General features: G+C 44.1%; 1 protein-coding gene and 1 long non-coding RNA gene across 4 annotated transcripts in view; one reads left to right on the top strand and one right to left on the bottom strand.

Annotated features, from left to right (window-relative positions):
* LOC138268111 (uncharacterized) overlaps positions 1–21,276 on the top strand; it is a 221,970-nt gene that overhangs the window by 163,893 nt on the left and 36,801 nt on the right. The window lies entirely within an intron of this gene.
* KARS1 (lysyl-tRNA synthetase 1) overlaps positions 1–21,276 on the bottom strand; it is a 91,760-nt gene that overhangs the window by 58,797 nt on the left and 11,687 nt on the right. For both annotated transcript variants that reach the window (XM_069217468.1, XM_069217467.1), the window contains 7 exons: positions 19,421–19,568; positions 14,764–14,929; positions 13,421–13,514; positions 11,041–11,227; positions 10,618–10,743; positions 1,591–1,710; positions 779–941 (listed from right to left, as the gene is read on the bottom strand). In XM_069217468.1, coding sequence (XP_069073569.1) covers positions 779–941; positions 1,591–1,710; positions 10,618–10,743; positions 11,041–11,227; positions 13,421–13,514; positions 14,764–14,929; positions 19,421–19,568 — 1,004 coding nt within the window. The remainder of the gene's footprint in view (positions 1–778; positions 942–1,590; positions 1,711–10,617; positions 10,744–11,040; positions 11,228–13,420; positions 13,515–14,763; positions 14,930–19,420; positions 19,569–21,276) is intronic.

The raw sequence follows: 21,276 nt of genomic DNA, 5'->3' as shown, positions 1-21,276 counted from the left end.
AGTTTATGTGCCCTGAGGTTAAGAACACTGATACAGCTATCTAGGAACCCCCGAGGGTAACAGGCGGGCAATGAGGACGTGGAAGGGTGGTGGGGCAGAGGAGGCAGCAGCAAGAAGAGGAGGTGGGTGGATGGGGAAAGAAGCAACACAGGAAAGTGGTGTGTAGGAGGGAGGGAAGAAGAAATAATACCTCAATCACAGTATGATCAGCGGACGGACACCTAGCAACAGGAAGCAATCTGTGCTTGGTCCATGCTCCACAGAAAGAAAAGCAAGTGATATCCAGAACATGTGTTTAATTGGGAGGCAATAAAGAAGAATATCAATGTAGCTAACAAATGGTAAGCAATGGCGGGCTCCAAGCCCTTTTTGTAAACAATAACCCTTGCATCAACAGCAAATGCGCGGTCGGCAAGCAAGACCTAAATAAAAGTGCATCAGAGAGACAGGCTACAGAGAGGGGCAGTGGACATAAGAAGCAAAGACTACATAAATGTTCGAAGTACATCCATGGAACAGAATGCAGAAAGAGGGAGACATGAGCATGATAGTGGGTACATCCATTGGCGGATACTATAGCAAAGAACAGTGTTCACCTAAAGTCCACGACACGGGTGTGAGTGCATCTATAAGGTAGTCACTAAAGCAGAGAAGGTCGCATCTCCTTCTGAATCATTAGCAAAAATGGGAAGAACGACGAACAAGTGACGCTTTCACATTGTGAAGAGCAGGGAAGACTAGAGTGGGAAGACACTTCTTTACAACATTGTATACATACCTGAGAGCAGCTTCTCTGTGAGGTCCATCAAGTCATGGTAATCTGCATATGCCATGTAGAACTCGCAAGTTGTGAACTCCGGGTTATGTGTCAAGTCAATGCCTTCATTTCTAAACTGACGACCAATTTCGTACACTCTGTCAATTCCTCCAACTACTAGCATCTAAATAAAAGAAGGACCAAATAAGTGGTAACACAAATATCCCCAAAGGTCTTGAGATGACCCATCAACACCAAGTGCTTCAGGCAAAAAACTTTCATATTGTCTGTCCACTCGATGGCTGCCCATACAACCACACACACAAAACAAAAAAGAAAAACTCTTCTGCCCCCACCAAAGCACTTGAATCCACTTTTACCAATACTTATAATAAATGCTCAGTCTCAAAACACTCATCTCCTTAAAAAAGTATTACTATACTTTGAAGGTACTTTCTTCCTTCATTGCTAGTGACCAAAGTCATTTCACTATCATTCTCCCTGAATATTAATTCAGAAACACCGATAAGTTTATTATCACAACAATTTGTCCTTTCCATGCGTAATCAGGGTTCTAATGTTTATTCCCTATCTGAGGGTGATGCTGCTTCTGTTAATGACCCTTTCCCCAGTTTCAGATCAACACCATGTATTGTACCACTAACAGTCATATTTAATGTTAAGAATAATGGTTCTTCTGAGTGCATTCTCTCTGTGTACCAGGGTCTTTACCCACATGATGCTGGCACTTTACTTCCCAATTCCCCAAATGATCAAACCTACAAGGTCATTCTCTTAGGCATTTTACTGAAGAGTAAATACACCATCCTTACCTTGTGATATAGCTCAGGTGCAATTCTCATGTACAGATGCATGTCCAGTTCATTGTGGTAAGTGATGAAGGGTTTGGCCACAGCGCCCCCAGGTATAATGTTCATCATAGGGGTTTCAATCTAAGATCAGATAGGACAATGATAATTTTAAAGAAGCACAGAGACACTGCAAACATTGGTTAATAAAGGAGATGAATCTGAAGACAGATGGTTCCCCACCACCGCCCACTCCCAATATCAATCATGGCCACAGCACTGAAACCAATTCAAGTAGCTCACGCAGCAACTCTTTACATAAAATCTCTGTTAAAAAAAAAAAGGATTACTACAGAGCTTTCCCAGACACGACTTGGCGGTACCAAGTGGTAGTGGTAAGTGCAGAACATTTATGTGTAAATCTTAGAAGCCTAAAACTGACAGTGAACAGAGTCCCTTTCTAGAAAACATCCTTGGTCTGAGAAACTGCATTAGACAGAAATTAAAATCCAGAAAACAGGACCCCAGAAAGAGGATATTTTACTGCTTCTCATTTTATTTGCCTGGTTTCTAAGCTGTGCCCCTGTTGCCAGAAAATGCTCAGTGTCAGACAGAATCCCAACACATCAAGATTAACGTTCAATCATTTTGTTATGGGTCTAATGTTGAAACTTAACTGAAGGCAGCATACCCCATCAATATTTTGGTATAATTTTGGAGAGAACAGTTTGTACCTCAATCTGGAAAGTAGGTGGCAAGGGAATCTACTGAAAATGATCATGCCAAGAACAATTATTACAGGCATGTCCTGTCACTAGCCCAGAGTAAGATATGTTCAGATTACCAAGTTTAGAATACAGAACCTATAAGCCATTTTTTCAATTGTGAGTTCAGGCATTAAGAGGAATTCTTAGAGAAATTGTGAACTGATTTACAAGATTTTATAGGTTTCTCCACACATGCCATTTATCTGAGCAAATCTTCCAAAAACCATGAAGAAAACAATTTATTTCTGGAACAATAGTTAATGGAAGAGCCTGTCTGTTAAAAGAAAATTTGCTTTGACAACGATAACTCCTCAATTCCAGATCCGATGTTGCCTGACCTACATCAGAGTTATGAAAGCACTTGCACTGGGTATTATGAACTATTTGATCAGTTTGGAGAGGGGCGAAAATAAAACTTGTGAGCGTTTAATAGCTGGTTCACTGAAAAGTGTGAAATCTAGAGTTACATTCCCAAGATAACCCATGCTCAGCCCCTTGGTAGTTTGGCATAATTAGTCAGGCTTATCCCAGAGGCAATGTGTAAGATGTCTGCACAACATGTGACACAATCAATTACACCACAAAGGAAACACTACAAGTTATAAGAAAATAAACTGTATTGCATAAAAGATCATTAGACCAAACATCACATGTATGAATAATACCTGCAACACAAGCAGTTCTTAGAACATCACAGGTTACTAGTACTCTGCAAAAGCAAGCGGTAGTCAGGTGAACATATAGGTTCCTGCCACACCAGCAGTAATCAGATTGTCAGTATCACCAAAAATGCATGTCATAATAAACATGTTACCCTGAATGGCAAGTCATCATCACCAACATAAACGCACATGGCATGAAAATATTCCCCTCTGCATACATCATGGATTCTAAGAGGATATACGATGAGGTCACCCCCACCCAAAACAAGGTATGCACAACATATATCCCTACACTAGAGCACGCTTGTAAGGAAATGCCTCCTTGGCATGGTTACCCCCTGACTTTTTGCCTTTGCTGATGCTATATTTTGAATTGAAAGTGTGCTGAGGCCTGCTAACCAGGCCCCAGCACCAGTGTTCTTTCCCTAACCTGTACTTTTGTATCCACAATTGGCACACCCTGGCATCCAGGTAAGTCCCTTGTAACTGGTACCCCTGGTACCAAGGGCCCTGATGCCAGGGAAGGTTTCTAAGGGCTGCAGCATATCTTATGCCACCCTGGGGACCCCTCACTCAGCACAGACACACTGCTTGTCAGCTTGTGTGTGCTGGTGAGGACAAAACGAGTAAGTCGACATGGCACTCCCCTCAGGGTGCCATGCCAACCTCACACTGCCTATGCAGTATAGATAAGTCACCCCTCTAGCAGGCCTTACAGCCCTAAGGCAGGGTGCACTATACCATAGGTGAGGGCACCAGTGCATGAGCACTGTGCCCCTACAGTGTCTAAGCAAAACCTTAGACATTGTAAGTGCAGGGTAGCCATAAGAGTATATGGTCTGGGAGTCTGTCAAACACGAACTCCACAGCACCATAATGGCTACACTGAAAACTGGGAAGTTTGGTATCAAACTTCTCAGCACAATAAATGCACACTGATGCCAGTGTACATTTTATTGTAAAATACACCCCAGAGGGCACCTTAGAGGTGCCCCCTGAAACTTTAACCAACTACCTGTGTAGGCTGACTGGTCACACTCGAGACATGTTGCTGGCCCCAAGGGGAGAGTGCCTTTGTCACTCTGAGGCAAGTAACAAAGCCTGCACTGGGTGGAGATGCTAACACCTCCCCCAGGCAGGAGCTGTAACACCTGGCGGTGAGCCTCAAAGGCTCACCCCCTTTGTTCCAGCACCACAGGGCACTCCAGCTAGTGGAGTTGCCCGCCCCCTCCGGTCACGGCCCCACTTTTGGCGGCAAGGCCGGAGGAAATAACGAGAATAACAAGGAGGAGTCACTGACCAGTCAGGACAGCCCCTAAGGTGTCCTGAGCTGAAGTGACTCTAACTTTTAGAAATCCTCCATCTTGCAGATGGAGGATTCCCCCAATAGGGATAGGATTGTGACCCCCTCCCCTTGGGAGGAGGCACAAAGAGGGTGTACCCACCCTCAGGGCTAGTAGCCATTGGCTATTAACCCCCCAGACCTAAACACACCGTTAAATTTAGTATTTAAGGGCTCCCCTGAACCTAAGAATTTAGATTCCTGCAACTTAAGAAGAAAAGGACTGCTGAGCTGAAAAACCCCTGAAGAAGAAGAAAGAAGACACCAACTGCTTTGGCCCCAGTCCTACCGGCCTGTCTCCTGCCTTCCAAAGAAACCTGCTCCAGCGACGCTTTCCCCAGGACCAGCGACCTCTGAATCCTCAGAGGACTGCCCTGCTTCCAAGAGACCAAGAAACTCCAGAGAACAGCAGCCCTGTTCAACAAAGACTGCAACTTTGTATCCAGAGGAGCAGATTTAAAGACCCCTGTAATCCCCGCAAGAAGCGTGAGACTTGCAACACTGCACCCGGCGAACCCAGACTCGACTGGTGGAGAAACAACGCTACAGGGAGGACCCTCCGGCGACTCCAAGACTGTGAGTAACCAAAGTTGTCCCCCCTGAGCCCCCACAGCGACGCCTGCAGAGGGAATCCCGAGGCTCCCCCTGACCGCGACTGCCTGACTCTGAAATCCCGACGCCTGGAAAAGACCCTGCACCCGCAGCCCCCAGGACCTGAAGGATCGGAACTCCAGTGCAGGAGTGACCCCCAGGAGGCCCTCTCCCTTGCCCAGGTGGTGGCTACCCCGAGGAGCCCCCCCTTGCCTGCCTGCACCGCTAAAGAGACCCCTTGGTCTCTCATTGAAAACCATTAGAAACCCGACGCGTGTTTGCACACTGCACCCGGCCGCCCCCGTGCTGCTGAGGGTGTACTTTTTGTGCTGACTTGTGTCCCCCCCCGGTGCCCTACAAAACCCCCATGGTCTGCCCTCCGAAGACGCGGGTACTTACCTTCTGGCAGACTGGAACCGGGGCACCCCCTTACCTCCATTGAAGCCTATGTGTTTTGGGCACCTCTTTGACCTCTGCACCTGACCGGCCCTGAGCTGCTGGTGTGGTGACTTTGGGGTTGCTCTGAACCCCCAACGGTGGGCTACCTTGGACCCCAATTTGAACCCCGTAGGTGGTTTACTTACCTGCAAGAACTAACATTACTTTACTTCCCCCAGGAACTGTGAAAATTGCACTGTGTCCACTTTTAAAACAGCTAAATGTGTTTTATGTAAAAAGTATATATGCTATTGTGATTATTCAAAGTTCCTAGAGTACTTACCTGCAATACCTTTCAAATGAGATATTACATGTAGAATTTGAACCTGTGGTTCTTAAAATAAACTAAGAAAATATATTTTTCTATACAAAAACCTATTGGCTGGAATTGTCAGAGTGTGTGTTCCTCATTTATTGCCTGTGTGTATGTACAACAAATGCTTAACACTACTCCTTTGATAAGCCTATTGCTCGACCACACTATCACAAAATAGAGCATTGGTATTATCTCTTTTTGCCACTATCTTACCTCTAAGGGGAACCCTTGGACTCTGTGCACGCTATTCCTTACTTTGAAATAGCACATGCAGAGCCAACTTCCTACAACGCTGTAGGAAAGTACCCTCATTTTGGCATGGGTACGCCCACTTTTTGCCTGATGTCAGTATGTTTTTACAGTGTTCACTGGGATCCTGCTAACCAAGACCCCAGTGACTGTACTCTCTCCCTCTAAATTTGGTTGCTTGGGACTTCAAACACCCCACATGTGGCATACTGGTGCCCCGATACATACCCAGGGCATTGGGGCACCAGGGGTTCCCCATGGGCTGCAGCGTGTATTATGTCACCCATGGGGGCCCATGTAAAATGTGTCTGCAGGCCTGCCATTGCAGCCTGTACGACAAGGTGCACGCACCCTTTCACTTCTGGTTACAGCATAAGGTCACTGTAAGTCACCCCTATAGTAGGACCTCCTAGCCCAGAGAGCAGGGTGCATGTACTGGTGTGTGAGGGCACCCCTGCATAAGGAGAGGTGCCCCTACAAACTCCATTTTCCTGGACTTTGCGAGTGCGGGGGACCACCTGTGCCCAGCTACATAATGGTAACTCCAAACCTGTGCATGTTTGGTATCAAACATATCAGAATCATACCCCAATACTGTTGCAAATATTGGCTGCATGATTCCATGCACTCAGAGGATCCCCAGCATTGCTCTTACTAGCTTTCTGGGGTTTTTTCAGGCAGCCCACACTGCTGCTGCCCCTCAGACAGGCTTCTGCCCTCCTGCTGCTTGACCAGCTCAAACAGAGGAAGGCAGAACAAAGGATGTCCTGTGATAGAGTGAGGTAACAACCTCTCATTTGGAAATAGGTGTTACATGGCTTGAGAGGGTTAGCACTCTGGTACTTACCTTGTGAGTTTCCTAGTTCCCCCAGATCCCCTCTACCGACTCCACTTCCATGGGTGGGGCCTGACTTTTGCATTCCACTTACTTAGTGTAGAGTTTGACAGCACTCCTGTGCATATGTTACAAACAGTACAGTGGGTTACAGCACACCATGCTGAGACCGGGAGCTCCTGCGCTCCTACCACGAAGAAAGCTGTACCTCTACGCTCCTAGCGGGAACCGGACCTCCGTTGAGGTTTCCATCCATCCGGAATAGGGCTAGTGATAGAACAATGCCCATGGCGATAGGGGCAGACATGGAAGCCCTCCGGGGCCTCCCCAAGTAACAATCATATAGCGGGGGCTGCTGCCTGTGATTATGTGGCACAGCAACCCCAGTGGATCCGAATACAAGGATCACCAGCAGCCGTCTGTGATCGGGCAGTGCGGTCGCACCAAACACCAATATCGGAGTACCACACCCAACAAGGCCTTGCACAGAGAGCATGGGCAACCAGCGTCCTCTCACCACTCCCCCTCAAAAAAAAGGGGGGAGGGTGTTTGGGGGGCTTGAACACACAAAGAGAAGCACTCAGCCTGCGCTTCCTCTTGATTGGAAACACTCAGCTCCTCTGTGTCACAGAAGCCCAAGTGACTCTCCGGTCCGCCCCGCGTACAACGAGTTGCTGGGCAGCAGCCCATGAACAGATGGGACCACAGCCGAAACCCATGCAGCCGGGTCGCCTGAGAAGGGATGCGGCAGGCAGCCCGGTTCCCTGGCCCCAGGGTACCTCAAGGCAGCAGGTGGCCTCTGTGACCCCCTCCGCATTATCCTGACCTGAAGTAGGCTGCAATTTCAGCTGCAGCTCCCCTCTACGCTCTAGCACTGCAGGAAATGCCCACTTATCCCCCAGGAGCACTACACAAAGCATGCTCGTCCGCACTCAGTCCACTGGCTCCTCACAACCTCTCCTGCACCACGGAAGGGGAAGGCACCGTAAAATAAAGTGTTCTGGTGGGCAGCCCCGTACACCACGGATGAGGTGCGTCCTCATGCCCTGTGCCCAGAAGGCGCTCCTCACACGTTCAAGGACGGCCAGGGGCACTCCACTTGCCCAGCAGAGAAAAAAGTACTGCAGCCACAGAAAGGCGGGATCACCATCCAGCCCCTGGAAACACCAGGCTGCAGGGCCCCAGAAAGCAGGCCAGCACAAGGTGTTAGAAGCAGTGGCAGTCTTTCTTAGTGACTTAGCAGGTCACAACTCACCACAGCAGCAGAGCAGTCCCAAGGCAGTGCCTGGTGAGTCCTTCCAGTATATGGTGTTCAGTTCTGTAGCCCAGTAGTGTCTGGTTACAAGTCCGCGCAGTGTCTCTTTCTGTCTACAAATGTGGGGGCCAGCACCCTGTACTTATACTAATTTTGCGTTACTTCCACAAAAGAGAGAGGGGAGTTCCACCTAGCACTAACCGGTTCCAGGAATATCCCCTTTCTCCTCCAATACTGGCTCCAGACATCAGAAGTGGATAAACAAGCCTTTTGTTTGAGTCCAGGGCACAGCCTTTACAGATGTATGTGCGCCCTGCCTCTACCTCACCAAGCAAGACCATTCAGTATGCAGATGCACCTCTGTGACACCACCCACCCGGTGTACAGGCTGTCTGAGAAGTATGCACAATGCCCACCTGTCACTCTGCCTCAGACGTGGATTGGATTCAACCTGCAAAACTCCAGAGTCATAAGCACAGGGAAATGCTCACTTTCTACAAGTGCCATTTCTATAATGGTAATAAAAAAAATAAAAATAAAAATACACCTACACCAGTAAGCAGCATTTTTCACTACCATCCAAACATGCCTACGAACCCCTCATAGATCAGGTAATACCACTTAGACATGTTAGGGCATTTCCAATGCAATCCTATGAAAGGAGCAGCGCTCACAATAGTGAGAAACTAGATAGGCTGTTGTCACTACTAGGACATGTAGTACATAAAGACATATGTCCTACCTTTTACATACACAGCACGCTGCCCATAGGGCTAGCTAGGGCCTACCTTAGGAGTATTAAAAAGTGAGTTTAGGCCTTGGCAAGTAGTTGGACTTGCCAAGTCAATGTGGCAGTAAACTGCGCATGCAGGCCCTGCAGTGGCAGGCCTAAGACAGGTTTGAAAGCCTACTTCTGTGGGTAGCGCAAGCAGGCCTACTAGGCAGCATCTCATTTACAGGCCGTGGATATAAGGGATACCACTGTACAGGGTACTTATAGGTAAATTAAATGTGCCAATCATACCAAGTTTTCAAGGGCGAGAAGGTGCACTTTAGCATGGATCAGCAGTGATAATGTGCTCAGAGTTCTAAAGCCAACAAAAAAAGAGGAGGAAGGCAAAAAGTGTGGGGATGACCCTGTGAAAAGCGCCAGGTTCAACAGCATCTCTCATTATTAGTCAATAAAAATTGACAAAGACTGGCTCTTTTAGGGACATGTCCATAGTGTTTAGTAACTGTGAAGGGTGACAGGTTTATCACCAACCCTCCAATACATATGTTAGCCAGACTTTCTGGATGACCAGAAACTTTCACTCAGTACTCCTTAGATACCTGGCACCAGATTTTTGGTAGCCATTGTACTGGGCACTGACTCCTGGCATCCTAATGCACCTCTGACACTGCCTGAGTAGGTCTTTTGTGTGATAGGTTTGTTTTTTTAGTAAAAGGTGATTACCATCATTTTTATTAATGTAAAATACTCAGCACATTCAGCTGACTAAGCTGTACAAGGAATCAGAGACAACTGAAGTAGATGACTAAGTATCACCGCAAGGTTGTGTTATTTTTTGTTTTGTTGTTGCTTGCCAACTCTTGCCTACTGACTGAGACAGAGTACAAACACTATTTTAAATTTGAACTGTCCTTAAGTACCCCAACCACAGCTCCATAACAGAGGCCACAAAAACCTAGTGCCTACTGCAGGAACATTATAAAAGCATAAGACTTAACAACTTCGGGTTTCTGATGTGGATCATATGTTTAACTGCTCTTTTTACTTGCAAATGGAAGTGGTCATCTTCTCTGAAGATAAAGCAATAGCTGGGCATGGAACTTACGGAGTGTGATTTATGCAGTCATGTTGTACCTTAGTTTCTAACCCTGAAAACCTCCAGGAGAGCCAACACCAATGGGGTTAAATTGGTTTTCGAATTGAAGTGCAATAGTTCTGGTGACCCATTGTAAACATCAGTACCCTCAGTGGATGCTGCTCATTAACTATGGACTGCTGAGGGCCTCAATGAAAGGCTACACAATACATCAAAAGAAGGGTAAAGAGTGATGCAGCCTACTTTAGACATGTATATAAACCTGCGGTTTGTGGATATGTTCACATGTGCGATTTGACACATTTAGAGCCTGTACATCTCTGGGATGGTGACTTTCACCTGGAAGTAAAGCCCTGGGAAACATGCTGCGGTATTGTAGGTAAGATCACAGCCTGCAACTGCTCCATGTTTTTCTGTACCTCTGAAGAGCATAGAAAAAGTAAGGGCAACCATGCACAGTTCTTCCTCGGAAAGACGTAAAAATCCCTGAAACAAAAAATTCTGGAGGTGCAATGAGTTCATAGAACAAAATAAAAATAGATGATAAAGCCTAGGCACGATGAAGGAATCAGACAATACATGACAGGAGTCATGTCGCAGTTTAAGTAGAGGATGGTGGGGCGGTGGTGGATATGGGAAGTGTCGGAATAAGGATTACAAGAATGAGTGTGAATGATCTACAGGACATGCAGGTCCAATCTCAGAGCACACATCAGAGAATCAGGAGAAATAGATTACTTCTCATTCAATCTCATATGATGACTCACCTCTAGGAATCCTAGGTCATCCATAAAGCGACGCAGGTAGGTGATCATTTTTGCTCTGACAATGAACTTCTGGCGCACATGATCATTGAGAATCAAATCCAGGTATCGCTGACGGAATCGAGTTTCCTGGATTGAAAGAAAATTATTGAATACAATGCTTTGTTCCTTGAAAGTTATGTCCATGCACTACAGGTATGAAACACTGAAGTCAGAGAAAAGCAGCCAAAGAATCTTCCTGGTCAGTGCATGCCTCATGCACTCTACATAATGAATTCAGATCATTTGGAGTACACTAACAGTTTAACTAAAAAAGAGGAGACCAGCAGAGAGGCAGACAATTGTACTTCAAACACTGCTAGCTTGAGGTCTCAATGATCACATACATTAAAATAAGATTTCATGTTCAGCATTATATGCCATTACCTTGTCCTTCAGCCCAAAGTGGAGGTGAGGGAGCATGTGTAGACAGGGTGACAGCAGTGTCATCTCAACAGGCAGAATGCTCAGTTCACCTTTTTTGGTCTTTCCTGGGTTTCCTCGAACACCTAAAATATCTCCTCGACGAAGTTTGTTGTTGATTGAAGCAAACTCTTCCTCCGACTTGTAATTCCTGTAATGGAAAAATAACAGTTTTCCTCTTTTTAAATCTCAGCTGCAGTGTATTACTAAATCTGTTCAACCAAGCTGTACAGTCACTGACTTAACAAGGCTTCCATGCCCACGTTCTGCCTACTTTAATACTAATCTAAAATGAGGCAGCAGTACAGGTCAGAACGGCGTGCAGGATACAGACAAGACTGAGAATTACACGTTTATAGCCTGGATTCTGTGTGCAGTCACCAGCAACACTCCACATGTTCTAACAGTCTTTGGACTGTGCAGGTTCTAAAATCTGAGTACACTAGTGTAATTTAGTGCTGAAAGAACTACTTTCACTATTTGCCTCTAGGGCCCCAGCGAGCAATGTCTGAGGGACAATGTTCTTTGTTTTGTGATTCCCTCTTGTTATTCCATTGACAAGGCAGTTGAATTCTTACTGGTGGAAGAGTAGGCGCCCATAGAGGTACCAGGCCAAGATTGTCACTGAGAATACCATGCTGAAATGACAAAGAAAAGTACAGACTAGCCTCATAGCATATGGACCATTCCGAAGAAGGTTCTGCCTCATCCAACATCTAAGATCTAGACCATTCTTGATGGCCAAATGGTTTGGCTGACTTAGTATTCCGGTGAGTGCAGAGACTACAGTACCAGCATCAGGTTAATCAACCACAGTGTTCAAGGTGCCCTTGCCGCTTCTAGGCCCATTAAGTGCATACATGCTCCTTGTAGTGATGTAGTTAAGTTGCTTTTGCCTTGCTCGATGTTGGTGTACATGTAGGATGCTTCACGGAGGCCACTGTGGACAACCATTAAGGTACAGCCTTGTTACCAACACAAACAGGAGAAACTGCCAACTGAAAATCCTGCCAGGAATTAGACTAGGATTTTGAGCAAAATAACTATCTAGAATGGCAAGAGGTCAGGTGTGTATGTATATATATATATATTTTTTTTTTTGTTTTTAAAAGGTGAATTAACTGAAGCACAAGCAATCGCCTCCAAACTCCACTGGGCACAGCTCCATGACAAAGGACCAGGGATTTCAGAAAATATTGCCTTCTGGAATCAAACCATAAAAACCCACATACCTTTTCTGAATACCAAATAACCAGCTTTTGTGTATGCTGGTGTTGAAAGGAGACAGTGTTAGTTCTCTGCTGCAAAGAAATGCCGTTCCACTATGTACTTAAAGCACTTTTACTTTGGGACCTTGAACATAATAGGAGGCTAGACTTTAAAGACCAGTATAAAGAACAGTGGCTTGGGGTTATTGCTAATTACTCAAGAATGAGTAACAAGCATGACATGGATAACATACTAGGCTGCGGTACCACCATACACATTACTGGCATCTTGCCTAGATTATTGTCCCTAATTCTGCTGGACAAAAGTTCAAGGATTAAGACAGGACAGCCCCTTTTAAAAGAAGCTAAATAATTTAAAAGGGCTTATTCTGGAAGATGCTAGGATACTTTTGCCCATTCAAATTCATAACAGAAAACAAATGTCCAAAGGAGGCATACACCATAAAACTTAATTTTGGATCTGAAAATCTCAAATTTCTAATGGATAACACCTCAAAAATAAAAGAACATATTGTGAGACCACCTGAGCAAAGACAAGGAAACCGGTAATCAAGTGTTAGTCTGAGAAGCTAAATGGTGTGAATTTTGATCTCCAAAGAAGCACCAGTGTAACATGTTAGCTTAAGTCTGAAATGAGGTAAGTTCAGAGGGACCACTTATTTAATTCAGGAAGCCAGAAAAACAAATTTGAGTAAGAGGTGAGCAGACACAGACAGTTCAATGCGCGGTATTGGCAGTTAAACGGTAAAAAAAAATATATATACATTTAAAAGCAACTACTGATACTTCTGCAAAATATTCAGTAGAAGAAAACTGCTGGCAAACTTGGTACCCAAGATCTCAAGACAAACTGTTTGAAAGAAGGAAAAAAAGTAAAAGCAAAATGTGTTTGCAAAGGAAAGAGGCTGCTGTATCTATGCAAGGTATAACCAGTCCAATAACGTAAATAGGTCAAAAATCTGAAAACAGTTCTTCTGGACACTGGACATTTCAGTGGTTTAGGTGTGTGTTTCACCTAAACCTTTGGAGAACCTTCTCTCTGTCACAGTTTATACCACACTGTGAAGGAGCTTCTTTCCACCAACAATCACATAAGAGGGCCTCTTTCTACTTACTTGGAGTTTGCCATCACTTGCAGTTTAACTCCTTCACCCCGTAGATCATAAAAGATCAGTTTCATGCCAGATGCTCTTTTTGCATGGATTCGACCTTGAAACAAAAGAAGACAATTAAATAGGAGTACATCCTGGAAAAATAAGTTCATCTCCTTAGTGCTTTACAGTGGGGCACAACCCATCTTTTCAATGGTGAAAACAAACCAAATTCCCTTTCCAGCTTCTGAAGGCAGACGATGACCCTTAAGAAGTTGTGCTTAAAAATTATCAGTGTTTAGAGAAATTGACCCTAATCGTACTTCTGCTTAGTTGTAGCACAACTTCCAAAAAAACTCCTGCAGAGCACCCTTATTACTACTAAGCTATAACTTGCTAAAATAACAGTACACTTACTATCGATTCTACATATTATAAACCATAAAAATGGCCACTAATTAATCCTCCCAATTAAACCATTATTCAGAAATGGCTCCCTTAGGCCTACGGAAATAAAACTTCAAACATCTATTTTATTGTCGTATAAACGAACATACCTTTAACCCCAGTGAAAACAAGGAAAAGACTAATTAAAGCACTATAGTCTTTCTTTCAAATAGCACTGGGAAAAATGTATAAGGGTTTCAATACCTTCTCATGTCCTCAGTAGTGAAAGCTAGCTTTCTCTCACGGTTTCTCCCCCTTTTCACTAATAACATGTTTTCTTCTGTGACTTTTAGTCTGGAATGCATGCTTGTAACTTCATTCACTTCACACTGTTCTTTGGTCATAGCAGTAAGAAGTACCACTTTGGTAGTCTTCGTACAATATGAAGATGCACTCTTTCTTTGAACAACTTTTAAACTAGGGGCCTTTCAGCTTTCTGGGTTTTCTCTTTCAGTTTCTTAAACAAAGCATTGGTTTTGTTCCAGCATTCAGCATCTCTTAGCTACAGCTTCATCTCAGTGATCTGTTTTCCTTAAACTCCTCCATTCAAAATATCCTGCACTGATTTCCTGTGCTGCTGTCCACCCATCATGTGTTTGGGCACATCAAGTGTTATTTGTTCCACACAGGTCTTTCCATACAGTTTTCCGGTTTCAGGAAAATAAACCATATCTGCACACTTATTAAATACATATTTGAAGATATAAAGGCCTTGTTTCACTTAAGGACTTTCCTTTCAAATTTTTGCCACAACAAAAGCTTTTTAATTGGCTTATGATAGATATTAACAGTTGTAGAGCCAAAGTTTCTATTTAAAATCATACGGGCCTTTCGGTACAGTGTCTATCAGAAACGTAAATGCCTCAGAAATAAAAAGGGGACTAAACACAAATACAAGGAATTTTCTCTTCAAATCTAACCTGCAACATTGAGAGTCACATCAGTGAGGTGTTCTCCCGTCTGCAAATGGTTGTACTTCTCAATGAACTCTGTGAGTGACAGATCCACATGAAACTTATGTGGGTATGGGTCCTCCTTGGTTCCCTTGAGCTGTTGGATTGCTTGTGTTCGAATCTTGTAGTATTGCTAGAACAGAGAAAACACTTTAATGTCCAATAACCACTAGTTATCAACTACTGCAAACCTTTGACATTTTCAGAAACTGCTTCTGAAACTTTGCAGTTTAAATTACAATGTACAGTTTGAACCATAACTGTAAACCCCATCCATTTCCCCATGGTACCCAACTCGGTCGCAAATCTTTTCTCACCGCGGTGAGTAGGTGCTGGAAATGACCTTTTCTACAGGATTATCCCCAATCTTTTTACCTTTCTCCTCCTATTTTTCTGACCTCTTTTTGTTGGCTCTAGGACTCTGGGCACTACTACTACTACTAATCAGTGCTAAAGTGCATGTGCTCTCTCTCCTAAACTTGGTATGATTGGCTAACACCTGTTTGGCATATTTAATTTACCTGAAAGTCCCTTGTAAGGTGGTATACCATATGCTACTTTTGGGCTTGCATCACTGCTTGCACTACTCACAGAAGAAGCCTTTTCAAACTTGTCATACACATGCCACTGCAGTGCCTGTGTGTCTAGTTTATTGCCACATTGACTTGGTAAGTCAACTACATGCCAAGGCCCAAACTCCCCTTTTACAACACCTAAGTCACCCCTTAGGTAGGCCCTAGATAGCATTATGGGCAGGGTGCTGTGTATGTAAAAGGTAGGGCATGTACCTTTATGTTTTGCATGTCTTAGTAGTTATAAACAGCCCATTTTTTTGTTTTACTACTGTGAGGGCTGCTCCTCTCATGGGTTAGCACTGGTAATTCCCTTATATATGTCTAAGTGGTAATTTATGATCTGTGAGGAGTAGCATGGGCATGTTTGGAATGGTAGTGAGAAATCCTGATAATTGGTGTAGTTGGATTCTACATTACTTTTTTTTATTTTTTTTACAAATTCTAATTTTAGAAAGTGGACATTTCACTGTGGCTATGATTTTAAGTGCTTTGCAGCCTGACTCCAGTCCACGTTAAGAGCAGAGTGACAGCCACATGTGGTGCATAATTTTCAGACAGCCACAACACAGCGTGGGTGTGATAGAAGAGGCATTTGCCTACTGATGGTCATCCTGGGCTGGGGACAGGGAAACTTGAACTCTCCCTACATGTCATTAGGCTGTGTCCTACCCTCACACAATAGGCTGATTACCCCCTACTGATGTCTGGAGCCAGGGCTGGGTTAAAAGGGGGTTGGGTTTCACATGAAAGGGTTCATCTGAAGTCACCCCTTTCTTCAAGGACATTTTTGAATATAAATACAGGGGATCTGATCTCATGATTTTACAGCACTTTGAAACTGGGACTGAACCTCTGTCAGGACTGCTGCACTGCTCAAAGGACTCATCTGACTGCTCTTCTGTTTTTGCCCTGCCACCTGCTATCTGCTGGGTGGCCTAAAGGACTCACTGGATTGCTTTTCTGTTTGTTGCCCTGCTGCCAGCTGATCCCTGACACTGTCCTACTGAAACACTGTGGGTTGCCAGGAGAACATCGCCAGTGGAACCACTTGTTATGTTGTAATGGTTTGCTTCTACCTGCGTGGTAAACCCCCGGTCCCCAAATGTCCTATGAGGAGCTCCGTGCATGGTGAACGATCTTTTACCTATCAGTGCAGGCTGAGCGATGTACACTCTTCTGCTCCCCAGGCCATGCCAAGCGCTTACCAAGAGGAGCACCTATATTCAGCGCTGCCACGTACTACTCCGGTAGAGTGTGCTGCCCCTACTCGGCCCAAGGAAGTACAGGTTCTTTGCCATGCAACCGCATCTGTTCTCCCGCGGCGGCCCCAAAGATGGTACTGACACAAGACGTCTCACACTAACTAGCAGGCAGCCTTATTTTTCCCCCACCTACATCGGAAGGGACCACAGGAGATCTCTCACCTGCCTGTATTAGGTCGGGTTGTCCTTTGAGAATTCAGGAGGCTGAGCAGCTGCTCCAAGCCCTCGTGAGCCGTTGCTGCTTGACAACTCCGGGAGACCAAGCAAGGCCTACTTGCCAATACATGCACCCCCCCCCCCAGTTCCCAATGCTGGCATGTACCTTTATATTTAGTGCTTTATATACCTCTTCATTCATAACCTGATGCGCTTTCATGGCCTAAGCACTGCTGATCTGATGATGCCTATCGTATTGATTCTTTCACTACCAGAATAACCAGTACTATGTCAATGATTACAGGAAATGCACAGTATTTATGGTTTATATTGCTAATGGGCTCTGATATACATATTTATAATATAAGACATTTTCATGTATTCCTGTGTGGAGTCTTTTGCGTTGTCATTATTGTGTCACTGGTGTGTGTTGAGCAAACGCTTTACATGTGATCTCTGGGGATAAGCCTGATTGCTCTGTGCCAAGCTGCAAGCAGGTGAGAGCAAGTTATCTTTGGTGTGTAACTTAAATTGCCCTGATTAGAGTGGTGGGTTCTGCCTGGCTTAGATGCACACACTAGCCAACCCGAAAGCCCATTTGTAACAGCAGGTCAACAACTGAGGCACAGCAACGGACTATGGTGGCTGAAAGAAGGGGATGATATGTAGATAAGCAATGGTAATAAGAAAGAAACTAAAGCAGAATGTATTAAACAAATAACTTTCAAAAATGATCTCTCAACTCATGGCTAAAGTGATAGACACTAAAACACTTGTTTTCAAAGTCAATATACTTTAAAAATCAAACTGGATGAAGTTGTGGCTTAAAGAAAAGGCTTTTTTAAAACAGCCAATGTGCTGTTCTGAAAGGGTGTGGTTTGTTTACTGCCGCAACACGCACAACACTGTATTAGGATTTACAATTGTCTGTTAGCCATTAAAACCTATTAAATCACTTACATATAATACCTAACAAATCAGTAATCAGTGAAATTAAAATTCTAGCATTCTTCAGTAAATCACATATGTTAAGATAGGTGTTTTATAAAATCACGCTTAAAGTGCCCAAATCTAAAGTCAGCAATTCTCTTCCACAACTTAACCGGGGCATTCTGTACATGTTAGTTTCAGTAATAAACTTATTTGGACTGTCTGCTTTAAATAGATATTCAATCCAATGCCTGAATCCCCACAGACCCAAACAAGAGAACATGTGAAGTGCTGCAGCAACATCTATGTAAACTGTAGAACTGGACAGGAAAAAAAAAAAAAAAAAAAAAAAAAAAAAAAAATAACTTTATCTACATTTCTTTTGCATACCTACCAACCCGAGAAGTTTTTGGTTGCAGGGGTCAATTTCATGGTCTTTGAACCACTTTTATATCCTAATCTGCTAGTCTTTTTTTTTAAGGCACAGGCATGCTCTTTAATATGGATGTGACCAGGTTTACAAATGTGAGTTTAATATATACAACTCAAGTGCGTGGTTTTACTAAATCTACCCTTACATCTGAAACGGGCAGATACATCCCCCAACCCTCAAGAAGAAATACTTCTGGAAATAAATAAATAATAAAAAAAAAAAAATCTTAAAAAAAGATTATTCAGGAACTTGTATGCTCTTCTCATCCCACTGAGCTCTCACTCTTGGTCTAAAGCAAGCATACATAGCGCCATGCTACCTGTTCGTTAAAAGCATGCTGCCAATTCACCTAGGCTACGTAATCTGAACTCTGCACCCCAAAAAGCACTGGGGGCAATTGTGACACATGCAGTTTCAGCTCATGGGAGTATAGCTATAGAGAATGCCTTTTGCACTTTCTTATCTCGGGTCTGATGATGGCCTAACTGTGGTCAGAAAAGGGAGCCACCAGAGGTGGTAAGCTCATCAGCCAGATAGGCAGGCGTGCTGGTTGTGACGGCTTTGTAGACTATAAAGTTCATCTTGAAGATGATGCAGGCTACCAAAATGAGCTAGTCGAGTTACATCAGTATGGAGGTGCTATGGTGACATTTCTTTAGGCCCTGATGCGTGCGAGGTGTGCGATAAGGCAAATATCTTTGCTAATTCTGTCTTTTACTGCCAACTAATGGAGGATGTGCCAAAATGGTCTTTATCTGCATTTTGGCTCTTTAGCATGTGATTAATGATTGTTTTAGGAAGTGATATAATCAAACCAAAAGGGCGCCTCACAGCCTGGGACTATCTTCCTGTTACACCATGGGGTTAATTTTAGAGTTTTCTCGATTTTACGAAGCTCTAATACTACGCTCCTTGTTACAGGTTTCACTTGGGAGCACACCCTTTATAAAATGGTGCCACTAAGAAGCAGCTATAAACATGCCCATCTTGGCTAACAACAAATGTGATTGCTCTGAGGCATTTATGCAGGTTTCATGAAAATAATACATGTGCCAACATTGTTTTTTTAGGGTAGTTGGTCTTTAAACCAACAATTATTACATTGTAACGTAAGACCTGGAAAAAGGCTCATGCATGTCAAAAGCAACATTGGTTTTACAAAGTGGCTACTTGTTTGCTTTACTGCAAGAAACAGAGCATTTGTTCCAGAATTTTGAGAACCACTTAGCATAGGTTCATGAAAACGTTATAATTTGCTTAATGCTCACATTAGGGTCAAGGCTTTCCTCTTCAGACAACAGGCCATCTTCAACGGGTTGGTCTCCAGCTGCCACTGGATGCTTCTCTGTCTGTTCCTTCTGTTTGGCTTCCTTTTCCGCTGCCTTCTTCTCTGCTTTTAAGCGCCTCTTGAGCTCGCTGCAGAACAAGAATGCAAACAATCGCAGATCAAGAACGGAAAAAACATCTCAGAACTGCATCAAACAAGCTGCCGATCACTGTATTCTCTGCAAGACTTTAGATTCTCTGCTGTGTCCCAAATACAGCTGAAGTCAATACACTTTCACAACCATCCCTGCTAGCCCTAGGAGGCATCAGCCGCACACAAGCCACACTGAAGGATGAATAGCTGGATAAGGAAGTGAGACCCTAAGATTTAGTCTATCTAAAAGCATGGTCAGCACAAACAGCTTGATCAGGGACCATCACAAAAATACCTGCACACATCAACAAGGTCACACGAGCACCTTCCATTAAAAGATTTGCATGCACAATCACTGTGTATAGTGGTTAAACAAAAGTAGCGTTCTAATGGACATTTCCCAGAATGCAGTATTTTATCCAGCAAAGCTGAACTCTCCTCTGGACTGTTGGTGCCAGTGAATCCCTAGTGTGGTCATGTTAATGATTTATACAATGAAGCCTAGTCCGTAAAGTAGAGGTAACTAGTGGAACATGTACAGGTTTGGGAACAGAAAGCGGAAAATTAAACGTAAAAGGAAGTTTCAGTGTCAATAAGTCAATATGGATGTGAAGAATAGACCAAAAAGTAACTAACACCAAGAAGCCCACAGAAGGCATGCTGGCAACATGAGCAGGGCATCTGATAAACTGCAATGTTAGGTGAGGTGACGCAAAAAGCTAGTTCATCACTTCAGAAGAAGCATGTCAGCAATTAGCAAGGAAGAGTTACATTGTTCAACGAAAGAGGATGAGTGAAAATCAGTGGTGGTAAGCTGAGAAAAGAAAAGCTACAGCAATGGCAAAGAAAGAGAAACTCAAATGCCTGTCGCTGTGCACTCCCTCCCCAAACAACACCATCATTTCTGTGCCTCAGAATCAGATGGAGTGCGTCAACCTTCTGTAGATCAATTAAGTATGCCCAGAGGGCGCTAGTACATCATCTTGGATGCCCTGGCCATGGTAGTAGGAACAATTACATGCATTCTGGGAAAGCCAGGGAGGCTTGGAAAGAACATGTGTGTCAAGTGCCAATGAAACAGTAAACCTGAAGAAGAGTGATACTGGCCAGACAAGGTCAGAGGGAGAGACAGTGCCATAACTCTGTAGGTTAGACTGACATGCCACCAGTACTGCAGGCCGAACCAGGGCAAAGTTGAATGGGGGCTGTTGTCAAAGCACTGGGTGCTTAGCCAAGACATGGTCTGCGAAATGGCCACAAGAAAAGCACCGTAGATCTCAAAGACATGGTCTAAAAGGGCACAGGACTGCCAAAAATGTAGGCTGAGGGAACAAAAGCACTACAGGATTCGTCAAAGAAAAGGTCGGGGGGAGGGGAGTTACAGCTGTGCCCATCCAAGACTAGAAACGGAGCATGTGTTCCAGAATTGTGAGAACCACTTAGCATAGGTTCATGAAAATGTTATCATTTGCTTAATGATCACATTAGGGTCAAGGTTTGAGGTGTACTATAGGGACATAGGAAGGGCCATTGATGGACCTTAAAAGGGAACCAAAACCAGGGATTTGCAGCACCAACACAGGCATCCGTCATTATCAAAACATGCACAGTAACCTCTAGTTAATGAAATACTGACAACTATCAATTAAAGACAGATTTCTTGCCATAGCAGGCATAGAACACAAAGCAGTATCATGGCCACAG

The sequence above is a fragment of the Pleurodeles waltl genome, chromosome 12 (genome assembly GCF_031143425.1).
Source record: "Pleurodeles waltl isolate 20211129_DDA chromosome 12, aPleWal1.hap1.20221129, whole genome shotgun sequence".
Taxonomy (NCBI): Eukaryota; Metazoa; Chordata; class Amphibia; order Caudata; family Salamandridae; genus Pleurodeles; species Pleurodeles waltl.
Note: the sequence above shows the minus strand (reverse complement) of the source record. Positions and strands in the feature narration are given on the sequence as shown.